The 20,062-nt window shown below is 33.8% G+C and overlaps 3 protein-coding genes and 1 pseudogene across 17 annotated transcripts; 3 read left to right on the top strand and 1 right to left on the bottom strand.

Annotated features, from left to right (window-relative positions):
• Window positions 1-295: 295 nt before the first annotated feature.
• On the bottom strand, window positions 296-4,435 carry LOC111304757 (Pentatricopeptide repeat (PPR-like) superfamily protein). 10 transcript variants are annotated; one of them, XR_016331040.1, is made up of 4 exons: window positions 2,287-4,435; window positions 1,816-2,001; window positions 1,372-1,491; window positions 296-1,148 (listed from the first exon to the last, which is right to left on the bottom strand). XR_016331040.1 is itself a non-coding variant. In XM_022901672.2 (2 exons), the coding sequence occupies exon 1, from the start codon at window positions 4,361-4,363 to the stop codon at window positions 2,309-2,311; it is 2,055 nt and encodes a 684-aa protein (XP_022757407.2). In that variant the 5' UTR covers window positions 4,364-4,435; the 3' UTR covers window positions 296-1,138; window positions 2,287-2,308. The 10 variants fall into 10 exon arrangements, 2 of the variants coding, with proteins under 2 accessions (XP_022757407.2, XP_022757406.2); XR_016331039.1 differs by having other exon boundaries at window positions 1,816-1,968; window positions 2,287-4,434; XR_016331042.1 differs by having other exon boundaries at window positions 296-1,138; window positions 1,816-1,968; window positions 2,287-4,434.
• A 682-nt stretch (window positions 4,436-5,117) lies between these two features.
• Window positions 5,118-9,210, top strand: RHB1A (RING-H2 finger B1A). Of its 5 annotated transcripts, none has more exons than XM_022901668.2 (5): window positions 5,138-5,297; window positions 6,458-6,577; window positions 7,389-7,755; window positions 7,926-8,035; window positions 8,408-9,210. In XM_022901668.2, the coding sequence occupies exons 2-5, from the start codon at window positions 6,515-6,517 to the stop codon at window positions 8,438-8,440; spliced, it is 573 nt and encodes a 190-aa protein (XP_022757403.2). In that variant the 5' UTR covers window positions 5,138-5,297; window positions 6,458-6,514; the 3' UTR covers window positions 8,441-9,210. The 5 variants fall into 5 exon arrangements, with proteins under 5 accessions (XP_089606096.1, XP_022757403.2, XP_089606095.1 ...); XM_089749968.1 differs by lacking the exon at window positions 5,138-5,297 and adding an exon at window positions 5,369-6,358; XM_089749970.1 differs by lacking the exon at window positions 6,458-6,577 and having other exon boundaries at window positions 5,118-5,297.
• Window positions 9,211-10,500: 1,290 nt separating this feature from the next.
• LOC111304756 (G-type lectin S-receptor-like serine/threonine-protein kinase SD2-2 pseudogene) lies at window positions 10,501-13,726 on the top strand (annotated as a pseudogene). Its single transcript, XR_016331095.1, has one exon. The product of XR_016331095.1 is annotated as a G-type lectin S-receptor-like serine/threonine-protein kinase SD2-2 pseudogene (transcript).
• A 668-nt stretch (window positions 13,727-14,394) lies between these two features.
• On the top strand, window positions 14,395-17,069 carry LOC111305939 (protein DETOXIFICATION 34-like). The gene is made up of 7 exons (XM_022903819.2): window positions 14,395-14,900; window positions 15,167-15,792; window positions 15,896-15,952; window positions 16,052-16,290; window positions 16,361-16,479; window positions 16,554-16,640; window positions 16,746-17,069. The coding sequence occupies exons 1-7, from the start codon at window positions 14,586-14,588 to the stop codon at window positions 16,821-16,823; spliced, it is 1,521 nt and encodes a 506-aa protein (XP_022759554.2). The 5' UTR covers window positions 14,395-14,585; the 3' UTR covers window positions 16,824-17,069.
• Window positions 17,070-20,062: the final 2,993 nt, after the last annotated feature.

The following is a 20,062-nucleotide window of genomic DNA, read 5'->3' as shown; positions in this document are numbered from 1 at the left end:
TCTTACTCCTTAGCTGGATTAACGTGTCTTGTATTGGCTTCGTGTTTTTTTTTTTTAATTCAAAATTTTAAAAGTAATTTATTTGTATTTTTAAAAATTTTGAGAAAATTAAAAGAAATAACAATTGGAGAATAAGAATTATAAATATTAAAATTTTAAATTTAAATTTATTAAAGATTCCATTTGAATTAAATTTCAGACTTATAACTTTTGAAATTAATTATTATAAAATTTAAATTTATATTATTATTTTCTAAGATCAAAGTCAAGCATTACTCAAAAGAAAGGCCAAATAAACCAAAGAAGATTCTTTATAAATCGTTTAAAACAAAAAAAAAAAAAAAAATTCCTTTACATGCTAAACGAAACAAAAGACAACAACGGGTAAACGTTAATTGACAAGTGTCAGTTAATGGCGACGGCCAATAACAACTACTTGGCTATGCCGAAAAATAAGTTCGATCAAGTCAAATGTCGGAATCAATCTAAGTTTTCCCACCAAAACACTGAACTACAAAGAAGTATAATGGTAGGTTCCATCAAGGATTCTTGCAAACAACTACTAGCTGAAAACAGCAACCTTGGATCAAAAATGGAGGTTGGCAGGTGTCCTAGCCCAAGCTGACCCACTACTTAAACCGCATTGACATAGATAGAATACCTTCCACTTCATGTCTGCAGATATAAGGCAGCACGACATAACACAAACAACATCAACAACATTCTCATCCAACCGTACATTGAGCTTTAAACTGCTGGCTGGTGTAAATGGTTTTCATCAATCCAGAAAGGGGGATGCATGTTCATCAACACAGATCATTATCTGCAAGGCCAGATGGTAATAAGAATGGACTTTAGACATTTCTGAGACTGGCCTGCAATCTTGCTAGTTCTTTTAAATCACAACCCTTCACACCATGCGTATAGAACTTCCATATCCAGAAGTCAAATCCATGTTCTTCCAATGCATGTTGTTGTCATTGTGACCAGGAAGCATACCTTTATCACTAGAAGTAACAAGTCACCACAAGACCCAGACCACCTGGTGGATAGATATTCAGTTTTCATCCAAGCAACCGTGTCAAATAATAATTCTCTGGAGATCTTGAAGCTCTTCAGCCCTCCTTCCCGCAATTTTCTGTGCACAGCTGGGACATGACAATATAGAATATGAAAAAAGTAATGCAGTTTCTTTTTTTTTTTTTTTTTGAATTTATACACCAAAGTTTACCATATGAATTAAACCAATAGATCTATTACTTATTAAATGAAAAAACCAACAACTACAGCAATCCTGAACTCATATGATAAATACACCAATTAAGGTTCCATAAAAAATATGCCAAAAGTTAAACTCTGAGGATTTCATACCTACTTGCAAGCAACAACTCTTCACAAACATACTACGTAGAAAAGGAAAGCATTAATTGTTCCTCAATTCCAGTAGGAGTAAGGCATTTCCCCATAGATTAGAAGTCAATCATCTCTGTTCTGCAGTTAGGATGAAGATTGTCAGGGTTTAAACCAATGATTTGTGGTAGAGTTAGATAGAAGATTGACAGAGTTCTCTAGTTAGTTGAAAGTTGCCAGACTTTCAAGTAAACCTTCCAATCAGCACCTCTGTTAGATGACACATAGTAAATAGACTACTACTAGACACTACTAAACCATATACAAAACTTAAACAGATGTATTCGTTCAATTCCATAATGGTAAAAAACCATTGGCACCTATCAATCAGCATAAAATTGTTCATCAATTGGACAAAAAATGCCATATGAAACACATTTCTAAATAGATTATTCGAAATCATACCATAGAAAGATTTGTTGACTCATAAGTAGATCATGCCAGATCCCATTTCAGCTAAGTCAGCGAAAGCTTGGTTTGCCAACTGCGTATGGTGAGATTTATTTTTTGTTTGTCAACTGTACAGGAATTCAGTTGACCTGTACAGCCCAACTTGGCCTAGCAAGATGAAACCAGTCTTACAACCACAAACTAGCCATGATGATAAAGTCAGCAAATATTTGACAATGTTCTTATTCTAGTTTATCATAGATTATGGTGATTTACTCATAGAGCTCAATTACTTGAAGGTTAGTTGGTGACCAACATTTAGTAGCAAACAATTAATAAAAAAGATGCAGAGAAGTAGAATTGATGCAGCCATGTAAATTCTCTGTTATGTAGTGTCAGCAATTTAGAAAGTTCCATATGCAGGGGCGAATCTAAAGTTTCAAGTTAATGGAACATGCAGATTCATTTAGAGTGGGCAATCCTTACCGCAAAATGATAAGAAAATGATTTAAAGAGCACGCTCATCCATATTGCTGAAGCACGTATCCTTGGCAGTCAAAATGCTATATTCCTGCTTCATTAGACCAGATAATATAGTGCACATGTCTAAAGTTTTAGGATGAGATTTATCACTTGAGGCAAACACATTAACATCACCAGCAATCTCCATCCAGCTACAACCAGGAATTTTGTAATCACAATGGTCTTTCATCATTTTTCTGACACTTTCCACATCTAACCATCTCCCTTTAGAAGCATAAATGTTAGAGATAAGAGTATAATTCTCAGGTTTGTTCGGCTCCAAGACAACAAGCTCTTCTGCTGCCCACTTGGCCAATGTTATGTTGCCATGGATGTTACATGCCCCTATGAATGCTCCCAAGGTGTCCGGTGTACATGCAATGGGATGAGATGTTAAGACATTAAAAGCCTCATCAAGAAGACCATATCGACCAAGCAGATCAACGAGACAAGAATAGTGCTCTGAATCTGGAACGATTTGATAATCATTCATCATTATATTGAAATAATGAAGCCCCTCATTCACCAGCCCTCCATGGCTACAGGCAGAAAGAATACCAAGAAAGGCAATTTGATCTGGCTTTACACCAGTAGCTAACATTTTCTCAAAAACTATGATACTTTCTTTTGAAAGACCATGGAATGAATAAGCACCTATAATTGATGTCCATGTAACAAGGTCAGGCTTTGCAACTGAAAGAAAACATTGAAATGCACCATCAATGCTACCACACTTGGAGTATGCATTTATTAAAGCATTTGCAACTGATAAAAAGGACTCAAACCCATTTTTAACCACATAAGCGTGGACTTGCCCCATTTCACCAGAGTCGGATAAAATACCACATGAGCAAAGTATGCTTGCCATAGTTAGTTCATCTGGACAGAAATTTTGTAGCCTCATTTCTCTAAGGAGTTCCATAGCCTTCTCCACACCTCCGTACTGCCCATAACCTACAATCATAGTATTCCAAGACACAACATTTCTAGCAGTCATCCCATCAAAAGCTTTTCGGGCATCATATAGATTTCCACTCTTTACATACATATCAACAAGTGCACTTGCCACAGGAACGTCTAAATCAAAACAAAGTTTAATAATGAGATCATGAACCTGCCTCCCCAGCTCATAAAATCCCCAACTACAGCAAGAACTAAGCAAAGAACAAAACGTATAACCATCCCCTTTAACACCTTCCGTCCTCATCAGATCAAAAACCTCAAAAGCCTCTTCTGTTAAAGAATTCCAAACATAAGAAGAAAGGATCACATTCCACAATACCAAATCTCTACAAAACACTTGATCGAAAACCCATCTCGCTTCTTCAACTAAACCACATTTCCCATATAAATCAACAAGAGCACTGCTCACAAAACAATCAAATAAAAACCCCAACTTCACTATAAAACAATGCAATTCTCTACCAAAAACGACATCATTTAGCACAGTGGAAGCACGTAGCAAAGCGTTCAAAGTTATATGATCAAAACCTACGTTGTTTATCAACATTTTCTTAAAATAAGAACAACCCAGATAAAGACTCGAGTTACAAATCATTGTATTCCACGTCACCAAGTTTCGCAGACGCATTTCATCAAACAATTTCCCTGCGTCCGAAAAATGCTTGCATTTAACGTATAGATTTAGCATTTGTACTTCCAAAGACAGTACATTATTCAATCCTGATTTTATTATGTGTGAATGTAGTTGTTTCCCTTCGTGAAGGAGACCCATTTTGGCTGAGATTTTGAGGGCGTGAGAGAAGAAGCGAGTCGACTCGGGATGCAGTGCCGAGTTTACTAGTGTACTCGATGGGAGAGATGGATTCAGTTTCGGCCTCAAGGTGCGTAATTGGGGGGTCTTTTGAGGGAGGTTTGGTGAAGAAGATAAGTGTCGCTTGAAATGGACAGTAGAGATCGAAGGAGTACGGCATTTCGAAAGCATGTGAGTGGAGGATGCGTAGAAGACCGTTATACATATCCCGCAGCCGACATTGAATTTTTTTTTTTTTTTCCCGAAGCCGACATTGAATTCAAACATTTCTTTCTGGTGGTAATAAAACTTATTTTTGGTACGCTACAAAACAAAATACTTTTGCTCAAATATTTTATCTACTTCAACTATAGTATTTCTTTCGGCCAATATATTTAAATCGCAGTATAAAAGTAACTGTTTATATGATATGTAATATCTTTATTTTATAGTTACATTAATAAATTATTATTATATTATTTTTACAGTTATTATATAATATATAAATTATATAATTTTTAAAATTTTAATTTAACGATTAAAAATATTTAAAGAAATAATAAAAATTTGATTTTAAATTATTTTTTTTATTCGTATTAAAATTTTATCCTCCTCATATAATAAAAATATATATAAAAATTATATAACTAAAATTTAATTAAACAAAAAAATGATAATATAACTTTTTTAAAAATAAGATGGTGTAATGGACTTGCAATTTATACTCATTTTTGCTTTATTTTCTTGATAATATTTTGCATTTAATATTATAAGTGGACAAAGATTTCTCTTTTTTTTTTTAAATGACGTGGATAAGATTTTTAACATATAGTACTAGAAAGTTTTATAAGACTTCTCTTTATTCTTACCAAAAGCCTTCTAAGATTCTTTCCATTCCGAAGTATAACCCCGGACTTTGACTTTTTTTACGTACACAGACAGAGAAAATTCTTATACAGTTTTGCCGCACAAGAATCATTGCGCTCAATTAAAATTATTTTTAGTTCTTAATATTAAAATTAATTATTAAAAGAATCATGAGTGGAACGCGTAAAACTATGTAACAACGGACAAAAATCCAAGAATACAAATAAATATTAAAAACGAAAACTTTTTATTTTTCTCGGCAACCTATTCGTCCTCACCTTCTTTTCACTCTTCCAAGTCGAGAATTTTGGCTGGAATTCTCTGCCTCTTCTCCCCTCTGCCGCCGCTTCAAAAGGTAAAATTTTCACTTCTTTACTTTTCTTCACCGATGAACTTGTTTTTATTTATTAAAAATTATTTCTTTTTTTGTATGTTGCATATCACTTTTCGCTTTTCTATTTAAGATTACTCGAATTAGGGTTTATGAAATTGATATGACTTCCATTTTTTCGTTTGTATGTGGATTGTTATTTTTGTCGTTTGTTGTTATTCATGTTAATTTATGATTAATTTCGGATTTTTGAATCTGAACTGTTTTGCCGATGTGGTTTTAGCTTTAAGGTGTTTTGATTAGCTTCTGATAATCATGTTTTGGATTGTCTTTACAAAAGATGTATGTCAAAAGTGTGAAATTTGTAAATTTTTTATGAAGTTTGCGAATTTCAGTTCTTTAGTGTCTCGTTTATGGTGATTTTCAAGACCTTATATTCCATTTTAAGATAATCTGGGCTTGTGGCACTAAGAAGCTGAATCTCATATTTTTCAACTTGTAACCAACTGATTTTAGCATGAAATGCTAAAATTTCATTAAAAATATTCCTTTCATAGGCCAAACACGTTGAATGACGTAGCCGCTCGGGTCATGCTTTGTATCTGTGGCATTATTTTGTATCTGTTTGTTTCATTCTCGAGTTGTGCATTGTCTGCTAATGCATACATCTGTCATTATGAGCTGTAAGGTTATAATGTTTACACCGGTGCTTTTGTTAAGCTGCTAACTTGTTATCCCCAGCTAACCAAAGACTGGGTATGTATTGAAAATGATGATTGTCTGAAATTTTTCACTTCTCGCACGTGAACTGCTTCTAATATTTGTTGATAACTTAGTCTACCGCCATGCTCTTTTTACAAAGAAAGATAATCATCATGATAATATTTGTCTGAAGTTTTACATTAAGCTCATTATGATAATTTTCTTATTAATATTTAGTGTATTTGTATATAATTTGCCTATATATGGGGGTAATTTATTTGTTAGTATTCAGATTTGCTTATGTTCACATTTCTGGTCAGCCATGGTTAGTAGGGATTTGTCACATTTCTTGTTCATGCTTCTTGAAGCATGATTCTATTTCGGTTAGTATGTTACATGTTTTGTCTGGATTGCAAGTTGGTTTTTTTCCCCCTATGTGTGAACCTATTATATTCTACTTGTCTTTTGATGTCAAATAACAGGGGAAAAGGCACCAAGCTCCCTTTGCATTGGGTGGATGAGAAAGATAACTGTGCAATATGGGAGGTTGCTGTTGTTCTTCCAGGAAACCTCATCTGCATGGGACGCCTGTTTATTATTATGTTAGTGATATGCTCAGCTTATAAATATGTCTAATGCCTTTAGTATCTTGTATGACTTTTTCTTTCTTCATACTTGAGAAATGGAAGTTGTTTGTTCAGAATATTAGAAGTACTCACCATTATCCACGATAGCAGGTGGGAAATGGAATGGAAAAGGAAGAAGCAAAGGAGAATGAAAAGCAGAATATTTTGAACTACCCTTAGTTCACTCCTTTTTTGTAATTGATTGTTCAATGAAATTGCTATTCTTCTTAAATCCCTTTCATTCCTTCTTCCTTCACTTGAACTGATTGTAGAACCTGTGATCTGCAACTGATCTTTTGGTCTGATGAACATTGGAAGCTTTTTACAGACTCTAGGATTTTCTGCCACAAGTCAGAAGCTCGATTGCTGTTCTGTCATCTGAATAGAGATGTCAGTTTGTATGCATGCTTGAATTTTTGGAAACAGTTATTGTGATTTCTGCTTCAACTTACTTGATTCTATATTGTACGTAAAAAAAAAATGAAAACAGCAACAAAAAAGAAAAAGAAAAACTGAAATTTTGGTATATGAATCTAACAATCCCCCTAATTTGAAAACTCCATCCTCCAAGTAAAAAAAACTCATGTTGAGACAGTGTGTATATATTTGTGCGAAGGATAGGGCTCTTGTGTTGTTGGTTTTTGGCTATTGGGCTAATATAGCAGCTTACCAGGTGATTTGTAATTTGTTTAGGTGATCTCCTTTTATCTACTATCTTGATAAAAGGGTTTATGAGTATCTCTGTCTATTATGTATCATTCTTTGAATTTTAAAACCCTTTCCACAGTGTCCACCAGCTTTGGAAGAGAATGAGTCTTTAACACCTCATGATGGGTCAGCCTCTGCAATGGCTGCAGGACTCCTGGTTAATTTGGATCTAGAAGTACCTGACACGTTTAGGCCACCCCCAACACCTTTGCCATATGATGTGGTCTTGGGATGCCCAGAGTCAACTGATTCAGAGTCTTTCAGAGAAACTATCAGTGGGGGTAGTTTTGAGACACTGCCAACATGTGAAGATCTTGAGGAATCAGACTGCAAAACACTGTCTAGTTCTTTGCGCCTTTCACCAAGAAAATCAGAAGTCTCAAAATTAACTGAATCTAAGGAATCAATGACAGAGGAAGAGGATGCTTGTCCTATTTGTCTTGAAGGTACTGTACTCTTATTTTCTAAGGCATTAATTGCTAGTAGTTCAAGATTTCAACACCATGTTTGCTGGTAACTAATTAATGTATGTTGACAATAATACCATTTTCCTTGTTAATCTAATATCTATAGCAGCTCATAAGTAATGGCTTGTGTATGGTATTTGCACATGCAGAGTATGACACAGAGAATCCAAAACTTATCACAAAATGTGAACATCATTTTCACCTCTCATGCATTTTGGAGTGGATGGAAAGAAGTGAAACCTGCCCTATATGCGATCAGGTTTGCCTCTTTCAGGTTGCTACCAATTGTAGTTGATTACCTGTGTAAGTTTAGCCTGGTTGTAGAGGATTAACTTGGGACGGGGTTTACACTAACACTTGTGGGTGCAATTTACTATACCAACAATATGGACTCAAACTTTGTCTGTCTTGCGGGTGGTGGAAGTACTTGGGCTTGACTTGGAGTTTCTTTATTAAAATGGAAACAAAAGAAAGAAACTATAGTGTGATATTTTTATCTAAAATCGCATGAATCAACGGTGTCTTCTAATTACCTGTGCCAAATCTTGCACTTTACATCACCTTGCTGGTTTAATATGTTTATACCTATGTCTACAAATCAGTGACATGTTCTACTTTTTTAATGTTATAGGAAATGAATTTTGACCAGACTTTTGATCAATAACTCTTTATTGAAGATGGAATTCTTTTGTTGTGTGAGAGCAAAGCTTGTCACTCTGTATGCTGCAGATACATATTAGTTTTTGGTTGTGCAGCTGGTCAGATGGTGTGCCCACAAGGTTGAAGGTTACTTAATTTCTAGCTATATAAAAGGTTGCATGTATTCAGGCTGTCAATATTTTCATCAATTCTTCAAGGTTACGACTTATGGGAGTAAAGAATCAAGTTGACACAATATTATAACACAGCTCAGGATGTTAATGCCCCTCTTCTGTGGTTAAATATTTTGTCTTCAGTTTTCAGATCAGTGGCAGGAAGGATGATGTAAACAACAAGGTCATTGGAGGGGATCTGAATCAGATGCAATGGAGGTTTGTTTTTTGAACAGAATGAGCAATTGTCAGTCTGCCATGCTTCATTTGATGATAATCTAAGTTTTACTTGTACATGTTTTCATATCATTTCCTGTCTTTTTGTTTCTATTTTTGAATTTGAATGTCGTATGCTGCTTATACTCATCCTTTTCCGCCTTTCCTTTTCAATGGTTTTGTCAGTCATATCTGTTTTCCTATTTAGATGGATTTATGATGGAGGATGTTGTTCAATGTATTGAAAGCAAGGAATGATTAAGGGAAATGTCTATGAATTTAGATCAAGCAATTTGTCTATAATCTACTTTGTTCTTGTACTGGTGTCGGTTTGTTCTGGTTCAGCTTGAGAGAATGTATGATCAGGACAATCATGTGCAACATGTTTCTTGTCATTTTTCAATTACATTGTAGAATGGTTATGGGTCAGATTCAAATAGTGGTGTAAAATTGAATGTAAAAAGAAAAGTCTATGCCTAATTTTGGCAGATTAAGAGACCATTTTGGCAAACCACCAGGAAAACAAACGGTTCCATCAAATTAAAACAGCTAGGTCCCTCCCCATTGTTCATTTCTCAACTTGCAAAACAATTTTCAAAACTTTGTTTTTCTATCCCATGAAAATGACTGCATTTAATCTGTGGCTTGAATTAGTGAATGATGTATGTTTTAAAATTGAATCAATCTTTTTCAATTAGCTTTAAAAAAATGAGAACCACTCTATTTGAAATTCAAAACGTCACTTTCGTTTCAAGCTGTTTCACATTGAAAATTTTAAACAACCAAGTGCCAATAATAATCGGCAATTAGCATTGGTGGGGCAGTACCAAAGCGGGATCCAAAGCATGTCCAACGCCATGCCCCTGGGCCCCGGGCTCGAGCCCCGAGCTATCAACCTGAATTAGGAAAGTCTATTAATATAAACCCAATATTTTTTAATCGAAAATCCATAAATTTGACTTTCACTATGTATACCAGATGTCTAAAGGTCGGACAATGACCGATAGGTTTAGCCTAACTTGAGCCAATTTATATTAAATATTTTAGTCCGACTCAATTTATATTATTATTTAATTAATAAAAAATTATTTTTTATTTATTTTTAAATTTAAATATATATTTAAATTTTTAATATTTTAAAAATATTCAACCTCTCAAGATCAGTAACTAAATTGAACCTTGAACAAAAATTTTGAAAAATTAATGAAATCTAATCCGTTCCAAATTCTATTGCTTTTGATTTTTCTAAAAAATTGCGTAAAGAACTGCAATATTTAAGGAAAATGGAGGTTGTTTATGATAAAGAAAATTTGTAATATTTTTACAAGTTTATAACTCACAGCTTTCTAAATTTTATAAACTTTCATCTTCCAGTAAATCAAAGCTATGTTTTCGGAAATTACATACCCATAACTCATAATTCAAGAAGAATGATTCGATTTTAATGCTACTATTAAATCAGAACTTGGAGTAATATTTTTAGCAGAGTAGTGGATTTAATCCAAAAAGGCCACCTAAGCCCCTCGTGCCATGGACTCTAGAGCCCCCTCCCTCAGAGTTCCACTTTTCCTTTTTCCACAAATTTTAGTAACAAAAACAAAAAGAGAGAGAGAGAGAAAGTTTAAACAATTAACTTTTATTTACTTTTAACAACCCTTGTTGAAAACCGAGGACCCTGTGAGTGGACTGCACCACAATTGTCTGCCACACCAATCGTTCTCTTCTTAGACTTTTCCCTCACCTACGCTTTACCAAAACGGCCTCCTCCTCCTTCTCCTACTGCTTCATATATGATAATGCAGGGTATTTCATGTTTGTTACTAGGTAACAATTTAAGTAATTTTTTCCTGAATAATTACGAAAAGTTTTCATCTTTTCTTGGTTGTGCCCATGAATGGCTGCTTTTACAGATTTCTATAAGAATTATTCTGTTTCTTTCTCTCTCTCACTTGAATAGTTTAATGCCTTGCTTCAACCGTTTCTCAGATTCCACGTTTCCATGTCACCTTACAAGAAGAAACTCACTTCCGGTCAAACCAATAGTCCAAACAAAACACTCTCTCCCTCCAACCAAACTAATAACTTTAACCTCTCTAATTGAGATGTCATTGTTCACTTCCCTTCTTTCATGTCTTCTCTTTGTTTCCTCCTCTTCCTTTTACTCCTTTCATTTCACACGCAACATGCAATCTTTGTCACTAAATCTCCACCGTATGAGCCTTTTTCAGGTTCCAGCATTGATACTACTTCAAAATTTCCCATTTCACGTACTGAAACATTCAAAACCCATTCCATATCCAGGGAGTTGGAGTCCACCAATGTTATTATCAGAGGAAACGCAACTATTCGTAGCGTTAACGGTACTTTCGAAATGGGTTTCTTTAGCACAAATGGGGAATCCAATTGGTATTTAGGAATCTGGTACTCTTCTATCCCTACTCAAACACGTGTTTGGGTTGCCAATCGTGAAAAACCCATAAAAAATATCACTCAATCTTCACTAGAAATCACTGAAACAGGGCAGTTAGCAGTAAAGGAGTCGCTAGATTCAGTCGTTTGGCAGAGCACCAACAGGGAAATAGCAAAAAAGTTTGATCTTTTAGAGAGTGGAAATCTGGTGCTGTATTCATCAGAAGGGTCAAAAATATGGCAAAGCTTTGATCACCCAACGGATACGTGGCTGCCAGGGATGAGCATCACCGCCCAACGATCTTTAACCTCTTGGAAGAGCTTGTTTGACCCATCTCCAGGACATTTCTCATTAAGGCTAAAACCCCAAAAGTTCAACGAGTTTGAGCTAGTTTATAATTCAACCAATGTGTATTGGTTCACAGGGAACTGGACGGGGACAGCTTTCGCCAAAGTGCCACAAATGACTATCCCTTATATCTACAAGTTCCATTTCTCTGACCCTTACTTGCCGACAGCGTCGTTTTGGTACACAGAAAGAGCGCTGGATAACGGATTGGGACCGCCTTTGACAAGGTTTCAGATTGATGTTAACGGGCAGCTGAAGCAATTCACATGGTCAGCACAGGCAGAGAATTGGAACATGTTTTGGTCAGTACCGGAGGATAAGTGCAAAGTTTACGGTTTGTGCGGTAATTTTGGGTCTTGTGTAAGTACATCTTTAAAACCTTGTGTTTGTCTTAATGGTTTTAGGCCTGTGGATAATGAGGGTTGGAACTCTGAGGATTTTACTAGTGGTTGTAGACGAGAAAGTGGTGATTTTTGTGAGGATAAAGATGGATTTGAGGAGGTAGGTGATGTAGGGTTTGATGGAGGGACTGCGGTGTCGTTCCAAGGTACTAGGAGTACTTGTGAGAAATCTTGTCTGAGTACATGTTCTTGTATTGGGTTGTATCATAATGGGAGGACGAATCTGTGTAAGAATCTGTATGGGTCTTTGTTGAATTTGAGAAATTTGAGCTATGATTGTATGAATGACGGTGTCTTTTATATTAGGGTGCCAAGAGGAATTGTGAAGAAAAATGTGTCTAAAGCCATGGTTTTGGTTGGTAGCATTGTCGGGTCTATTGCAGCTTTAGGGTTCATAGGGGCGATTTTGTTGCTTTTGAAGAAGAGAAGTGAGAAGAAGAATGGGAAGGATGAAGATGGTGTTTTTCCAGGATTGAATCTCAAGGTATTCACTTACAAAGAGCTAAATAGTCTGACTCGAGGGTTTTCAGAGAAACTGGGACATGGTGGATTTGGTGCGGTCTTTCGAGGTGATTTATCAGATTCTACTCCTGTTGCTGTTAAACGCCTTGAAAGGCCGGGGAGTGGTGAGAAAGAGTTTCGGGCAGAGGTGCGCACAATTGGCAACATTCAACATGTCAATCTTGTGAGACTCAGAGGATTTTGCTCTGAGAATTCTCATAGATTACTGGTTTATGATTACATGCCCAATGGTCCACTGAGTGCATACTTAGGCCGAGATAGTCCTAATTTGTGCTGGGATGTTAGGTTCCGGGTGGCAGTTGGCACTGCAAGAGGTATAGCATATTTACATGAGGAATGTAGGGACTGCATCATTCATTGTGATATCAAACCTGAAAACATTCTCTTGGATAGTGATTACATGGCAAAGGTATCAGATTTTGGATTAGCAAAGCTAGTTGGCAGGGATTTTAGCAGGGTATTAGCCTCAATGAGGGGTACTTGGGGCTATGTTGCCCCAGAATGGATATCCGGTCTGGCAATTACACCAAAAGCTGATGTTTATAGCTATGGGATGACATTGTTGGAATTAATTGGTGGCCGCAGAAATGTGGAGGCACCACAATCTGCAGTAAACGCCAATGCTTTTGGTGAGAACGGGAATGGGGAGAAGTGGTTTTTCCCTCCATGGGCGGCACGCCAAATAATCGAGGGAAATGTGGCTGCAATTGTGGACAGTAGACTTGATGTAGCATATAATGTTGAGGAGGCTGAGCGTCTTGCTTTGGTAGCAATCTGGTGCATACAAGATGAAGAGGAAATGAGGCCTACAATGGGTATGGTAGTAAAAATGTTAGAGGGAGTGGTGAAAGTGACCATTCCTCCACCACCAAAACTGATACAGGCAATAGTTGCCGGAGAGTCTTATCATGGGGTTAGAATGGATTCTGGCGTGTCTACAGCTGGTGGATGCTCAGACTTTAAAGTTGGATTTTCAAGTGCTGGTTCACGGTCATCTCTTGGTAACCTCTCTTCCCCGTGGGACGAGAATTTGGAAGTCTAATTGACAAGAGTATTAGTTGAATACAAAGTCATTGTATCTGCTTCCCTATCTATTTTCCAATGTTTTTTTTTTTTAATTAGCCTTTTATTTTCAATCTGCTTTCGTATGTTAAAAATATACGAGGAGATGCTAATGATCATCATGCAGATGAAAATCGAGTCACTGCTTCTGAAAGTTCTACCATCATGGGATTTCAAAATGATTTGAAATTCTTCTCTATTTAAAAGCCCAATCAATGTAGTAGGAAAAAAACAAAAAAGCACTGCTCTTTATAATTCTTTTACATGTCAAAAACTTTAGGCTTACACAGTTGATCTGTGGAGAAACCTTGACAATGTGGACATGTTAGTTGGATTGAGCTTCTCTTCCTACAGAGCCAGTTTTTTGGTCTCAACCCAAAAAAACACTCTGGGCTTGCCCACACGTTTAATCGTTCAACCATAATCTTTTAGATACGAAATGTCATCCATGGGAGATAAAGTGAGAATGGACCATAAAAGGAAAATGCTCATGTTCTTAAAATATGGCTGGGAAGCAAAAATCCTTACCTCCGAATCAAGAGGTCCCACCGGAGGGAATTCACCCATGTCACCATTATTTCATGGATTGCGTAGCACCAGATCCGGAACCCCTCGAGCAACAGAAAGTAACTATATTAACTGTAAACAAACAAATTGAACAATGCTTGTCCTAAGGCTTGAGAGGCTAAGACTCAGCCAACTCCCTTCCTTATGTTTGAAGCAGAATTTTTTTCTATGGTCATCCTAGTTTATAGCCATAATCGACCATCTGCTAAAACCCTTGTGTACACTTCCACAAAAATTAATATATATATATATATATATTCAATAAATTAAAAAAAAAAAAGAAAAGAAAGAGAGGGATTGATTTTTCTTCATATTGACTCGCTTGAATTCAGAGAATCAAAGAAAAAACAGAAGAACCAAAGGGTTCATTAAAGGCGTGCCAAAATTGCGAATACGAAAGAGTATGAGCTGCAAAATGCAGAGGAGAAAATCAATCCATCCTCTGCTGGATCATCACCTACACAGCATCTTATGGAGAATCAACTGTACAGTACATCACCAGTGATCTCCTCCTTTGAAGTTGCCGAACTCCATCCTGCACCTTCAAGTTTAATCAGTGAGGGAGGAGATTATCCTCCTATACAAAGTTTTGCAGATGCAAAAAACATATGTTTTATTGAGTCCTCCAAGCTATGGGCAATTGCTACTCCTATTGCATTCAATATTTGGTGCAATTATGGAATTAACTCGTTTACCAATATCTTCGTTGGCCATATTGGGGATATCGAGCTTTCAGCTGTTGCCATTGCTCTATCTGTCGTTGCAAACTTCTCTTTTGGCTTTTTGGTCAGCTTTATTTGTTTCTTCATTTATTTACTAACATAACATGATCATTCATATATATCAAGAACAATTTTCAAGAATAAAAAACCCATCGAGAATTTTCCTGATCTATTCTGCTTTTATTTAATTCCAAAACAGATGGTATTTTGGGATTGCTTAAACAAGGAAAATATAAGCTAATGTGCCTGAATTCAATGAAAAACTATCATATTTAGCAAATGTTGCAAGATTCTTGGCTACCGATCTTCACACTGTTCATTAAACTGCAGCTTGGAATGGCGAGTGCACTAGAGACGCTATGCGGACAGGCATTTGGTGCAGGACAAATAGACTTACTTGGTGTATACATGCAGCGATCATGGATAATCCTATTCGGAGCCTGTTTTGCCTTGTTGCCTCTCTACTTGTACGCTACACCAATCCTAAAACTCCTTGGACAAGAGCCTGATATTGCAAAACTTGCTGGAGAATTCACCATGCAAGTTATACCCCAAATGTTCTCATTAGCTATCAATTTTCCAACCCAAAAGTTCCTACAGTCACAGAGCAAGGTTGGAGTCTTAGCGTGGATAGGTTTTGCGGCCTTCATTGAACACATTGTGATACTACATCTCTTTGTTAATGTGTTCAAGTGGGGTACTATTGGTGCTGCTGCGGCTTATGACATCTCAGCTTGGGCGATTGCCGTGGCTCAAGTTGTTTATGTGGTGGGTTGGTGCAAGGAGGGCTGGACGGGATTGTCTTGGTTAGCCTTTAAGGATCTTTGGGGTTTTGTCAAACTTTCTGTAGCTTCAGCCGTGATGCTTTGCTTAGAGATTTGGTATTTTATGATGATAATTGTTCTCACTGGTCACCTTGAAGATCCCGTCATAGCAGTTGGGTCTCTTTCTATCTGGTGAGATCAAAATCACTAGTCCGAGTCTCTCAATTCTGCTCCTTTTTGCATTGTTTTTTTTTTTTTTTAATTAATTTGAGTTTTATCCAATTGATTGTTTCAGTATGAACATCAACGGCTGGGAAGGCATGTTATTTATAGGAATAAACGCAGCTATAAGGTAACAAAAAAGGGGAAATTTTATTTTCTCTCTTTAGATTATGATTTTTTTTCATTACCCTTTGGAGTACTGATGTTGATGTTGAGGTTGCTTTTTCAGTGTTCGAGTCTCCAATGAGCTTGGATCGGCACGTCCGAGAGCTGCAAAATATTCAGTCTTTGTCACGGTTGTACAGTCTCTTCTCATAGGAATACTTTCTGCAATCATTATCCTGGCAACTAGAAACAAATTTGCTATCATCTTTACAGATAGTAAAGAGATGCAAAAGGCCGCGGCTCATTTAGCTCATCTTCTTGGCATAACCATGGTTCTAAACAGTGTGCAGCCAGTTATATCAGGTGAGCAATTGGAGCATTTGAAAGTTCCCAAGCACGGGATTTTTATGAAATAATGGTGCCACCATTGCAGGTGTTGCTGTGGGTGGAGGTTGGCAAGCCTTGGTAGCTTATATAAACTTGTTCTGCTATTACATTGTTGGTCTCCCACTTGGGTTTCTTCTTGGTTATAAAATCAAATTAGGGGTGGAGGTAAAAGTATCATACTCAATGTTTCTTTTTCCCATTCTTATTATCTAATATTAATGGGGGGCTCATTGTTGCAGGGAATCTGGGTTGGCATGATTTTTGGGACATTTTTGCAGACATTAATCCTCTCGTATATTACCTACAAAACTAACTGGAACATAGAGGTGGGACATTCTTGTAAACATTAATGATTTTTATGAGCTTAGATCCAATCTAAAAACAGGATTTGATCATTTTTTTTTTTTGGTACCATTGAAATGTTATTACAGGTTGAACAGGCATCCGAAAGAATGCGGCAATGGGGAGCAGAGCTGCATGTCGGTCATGGATCGAATTTGACCAAGTAAATCTGGATCTGCTTTGAACAAATTTTCTACTCTTTTTAGAAATGCCGGGCTTGGCATTTTTGCTTTTTTTCTTTTTTTAAGAGCTAAGTATAGTTTTCTACCTTTTAAATTTAGCCAAATGCAAGACCACCAGCCAACACGTACATAGCTAGCTTGGCCACAAAAAGAAAACACGATAGAAAACAATTTGTAACTATATACACTAGTAAAAATTGCAAGTAAATTATCAATCAATATTATTTCCCATGATTGATTTTTTTTTAATTATGATTTGAATATAACTCATAATTAAATTCAGTTAATTTATGAATTTATTTTTTAAAATTAATACTTAATAAATTTATTATTCAAATCTTAATATTTATAATTTTTTTATTTTTAAACTGTTTTTTTTTTTACAAAAATTTATGATATAAATCTATCTTTTTTTATTTAGTGACTATGAATTTTTTTTTTGAAATCTGAATTTTTTAAAGTTTGAAATATTTTCTTGTGTAATTATAAAGGTTCTATTTATTTTGTATTTTAGTTCTTAAAATAATATTTTACTATTTTTAAAGTTCATTTAAACATATAAGTTTTAAAAAAATCATTTATTAATATGTGATGATCAATCTTTATACCAAACGAAGTTCAACACAATATTAAAGAACCGCCTCAGCAAAGTGGGACCCACCGCCAGTCTGTTGTGCTAGATTTGGATATATTATATTTTGACCCCTATTCTTTCTGTTTATATCTTTTAGAGAATTGCATATTTGGACCCGGTTCCATCTTTTTGTAATTATGTTTTGAGCCAATAATTAAACTTTCAAAATTTTTTAGTTGTAGCATTTTTGTTGATAATTGTGTGATAAATACATATTTTGAGTTTTAATTTTAAGGACTTGATTTATAATATATTATTATCATTTTTATATAAAAAAATCTATCAAATATTTTATTTTACTTTTTATGATCGATAAAACATGTTTTAGAAAAATAAAAATATATTAATAATTAATAATAATTTGGTCAATATGTAATTTTCATTAAGCTTTAACAAATTTAATGTAATTAAAAAATATATAGGTAAGACATGGTCTTTTTTTTTATTGGTCCTTGAATTGTTTGATTGTGCAAATTTTTCTATAACGTTCAAGATGGATTTAGACTTTAAATTTTAGTCCGAATTTGACGTGGAAGCTTGGCTAAAATATGAAGCCCAAGTCTTCCTTTTTTTTTACTAATACGCATACATGTATTCAAAGTAGCATTTGATATTTTCACTACTTAAAGTAAATTTTAATGTGTTTTTCATTTTGTCAATTTTAATTTCTTTATGAACTTTTCAATTAAGATGATAATGGTTTGGATCATATCAAATTTAATTTGTTATTTGGATAATACATAATATTATAAATTTTCAAATTTTAATTTGAATTTGAATTGATTTTTTCCTTTAAACCAATTCAATGTGAATCGAATTATATTGATTTAGTCTTTTATTTTTATTTTTTTATTTTTACTTATTATTTTAGTATCATTTTTAATATATTTAAATAGATTTATATATGAAATAATTAATTTTATTTTAAAAAATTTTAAAATATATAAACCAATGTAAATATATAATTCAATTTGATTCATTTTATCAATTTATCTTTATTTAATATAAAATTTGATCATAACATAATTTATATATTTAATATCTATATTTAATTCGAATCAAATAAAAAAATTAATTTGTATCAAACATTATTTTTTAAAATTAATTTTTAATTTTATCAAAATTTTCTCTTTCCTACTTCCGACTAAAGATATAAAAGTTTTTTATGGGACTTATATTTGGACTTTAAAATCTATATTCTAACTCACTACTAATTTTGAATATTTTATATGTTATTGTACTATTTATAAAGCCTTAATTGAGTTTAATATCTCAAGTAAAGTGATAGCAACTTAATTAAAAATATTATTCAAATATCAAAAAATAAAATAAATATATATTTTCTTAATGGTGTTTAAGTATTTTTATTTTTATTTTTAAATATAAACCTAATTTAAATTTTAATATTTTTAAACTTTTTTTTTGTGCTTATTGGTTATTATTCTCACTTCTAAATAATTGCACGTTCACCTACACTTGTCTTTCATATTTAGATAACTATGTTTTTTTTTTTTTTTCACCAACATAATAGGTGTGCATAGATTAGTATTCCAAAATAACACTATTAATAATAAGATGAAGAAAATTTGTTTTGTATGTTTATTAAAATAAATTTTCAAATCAACTAAAGGTCTTGAAATATTTATTCAAATTTGGTTAGAAAATTCTGTCAAGTTTTTTATTATTATTATTTTAATTTTTTATTTTAATAAATTCAAAATATAAGAGAGACAAATAAAAATTAAAAAAGATGTAATTTTATCATTCAAATCTATTGAAATCAATAATTAAAAAATATTTAAAATTAAATAAGTTTTAGATGATATAAATTTATCTATTCTCTTATTATTATTATTATTATTATTATTATTATTATTATTATTATTATTATTATTATTTCAAATTCAACTGAATATATTTTTCGGTCTATACAAGCCTTTAGACTTATGGACACTTCAAGTACTCTTGCCATTAAAGTTTTGTATAAGTTCATCAAAATGCAAATTTGAAATATCCTATTTTATAAATATTATATATGTTTAAAAAACTAATAGATTCAAACTTTACTATAAAAATGTTAAAAAAAGAAAAGGAGAGGAGCAAGTTTTTGATAATACGATCATAAAATAAAAACAATGGTTAAATGAAAATTAGAGCTAAATATCAACATAAAAAAATTTAGAAATGTTTCTTTAAGTGTATATATATAAGAAAGGCAATATAATAGGAATTCGATGGGTTTTGACTTGACCTCTTAAGGTTTTTTTTTCTTTTTAATTAGGTATCGGGTCAGGTAATATAAGAAAAATTTTGATGTTAGGTTTTATATAAACCCGATTGCACCCAACTTGATATATATAAAAAAATTATTTTTTATTTTTTATTTTTTATTAATTATAAATATTTATTTACTTAATTTTATATTTTAAAAAATAATATTTTATTAATTTCGAGTTAGGTCGAGTTCAAGTTTTATATATTTAATCGGGTTGGGTTCAAGACGAGTAAAAACCCATCCCGATCTGACTCATTGCCACCACTATATATATATATATATATATATATATTATAGTGAAAAAATATCATCTTT

The sequence above is a fragment of the Durio zibethinus genome, chromosome 21, assembly GCF_047325235.1.
Source record: "Durio zibethinus cultivar Kanyao isolate XHJ-2024 chromosome 21, ASM4732523v1, whole genome shotgun sequence".
Lineage (NCBI taxonomy): Eukaryota > Viridiplantae > Streptophyta > Magnoliopsida > Malvales > Malvaceae > Durio > Durio zibethinus.
This window is presented reverse-complemented; position numbering and strand designations above follow the sequence as displayed.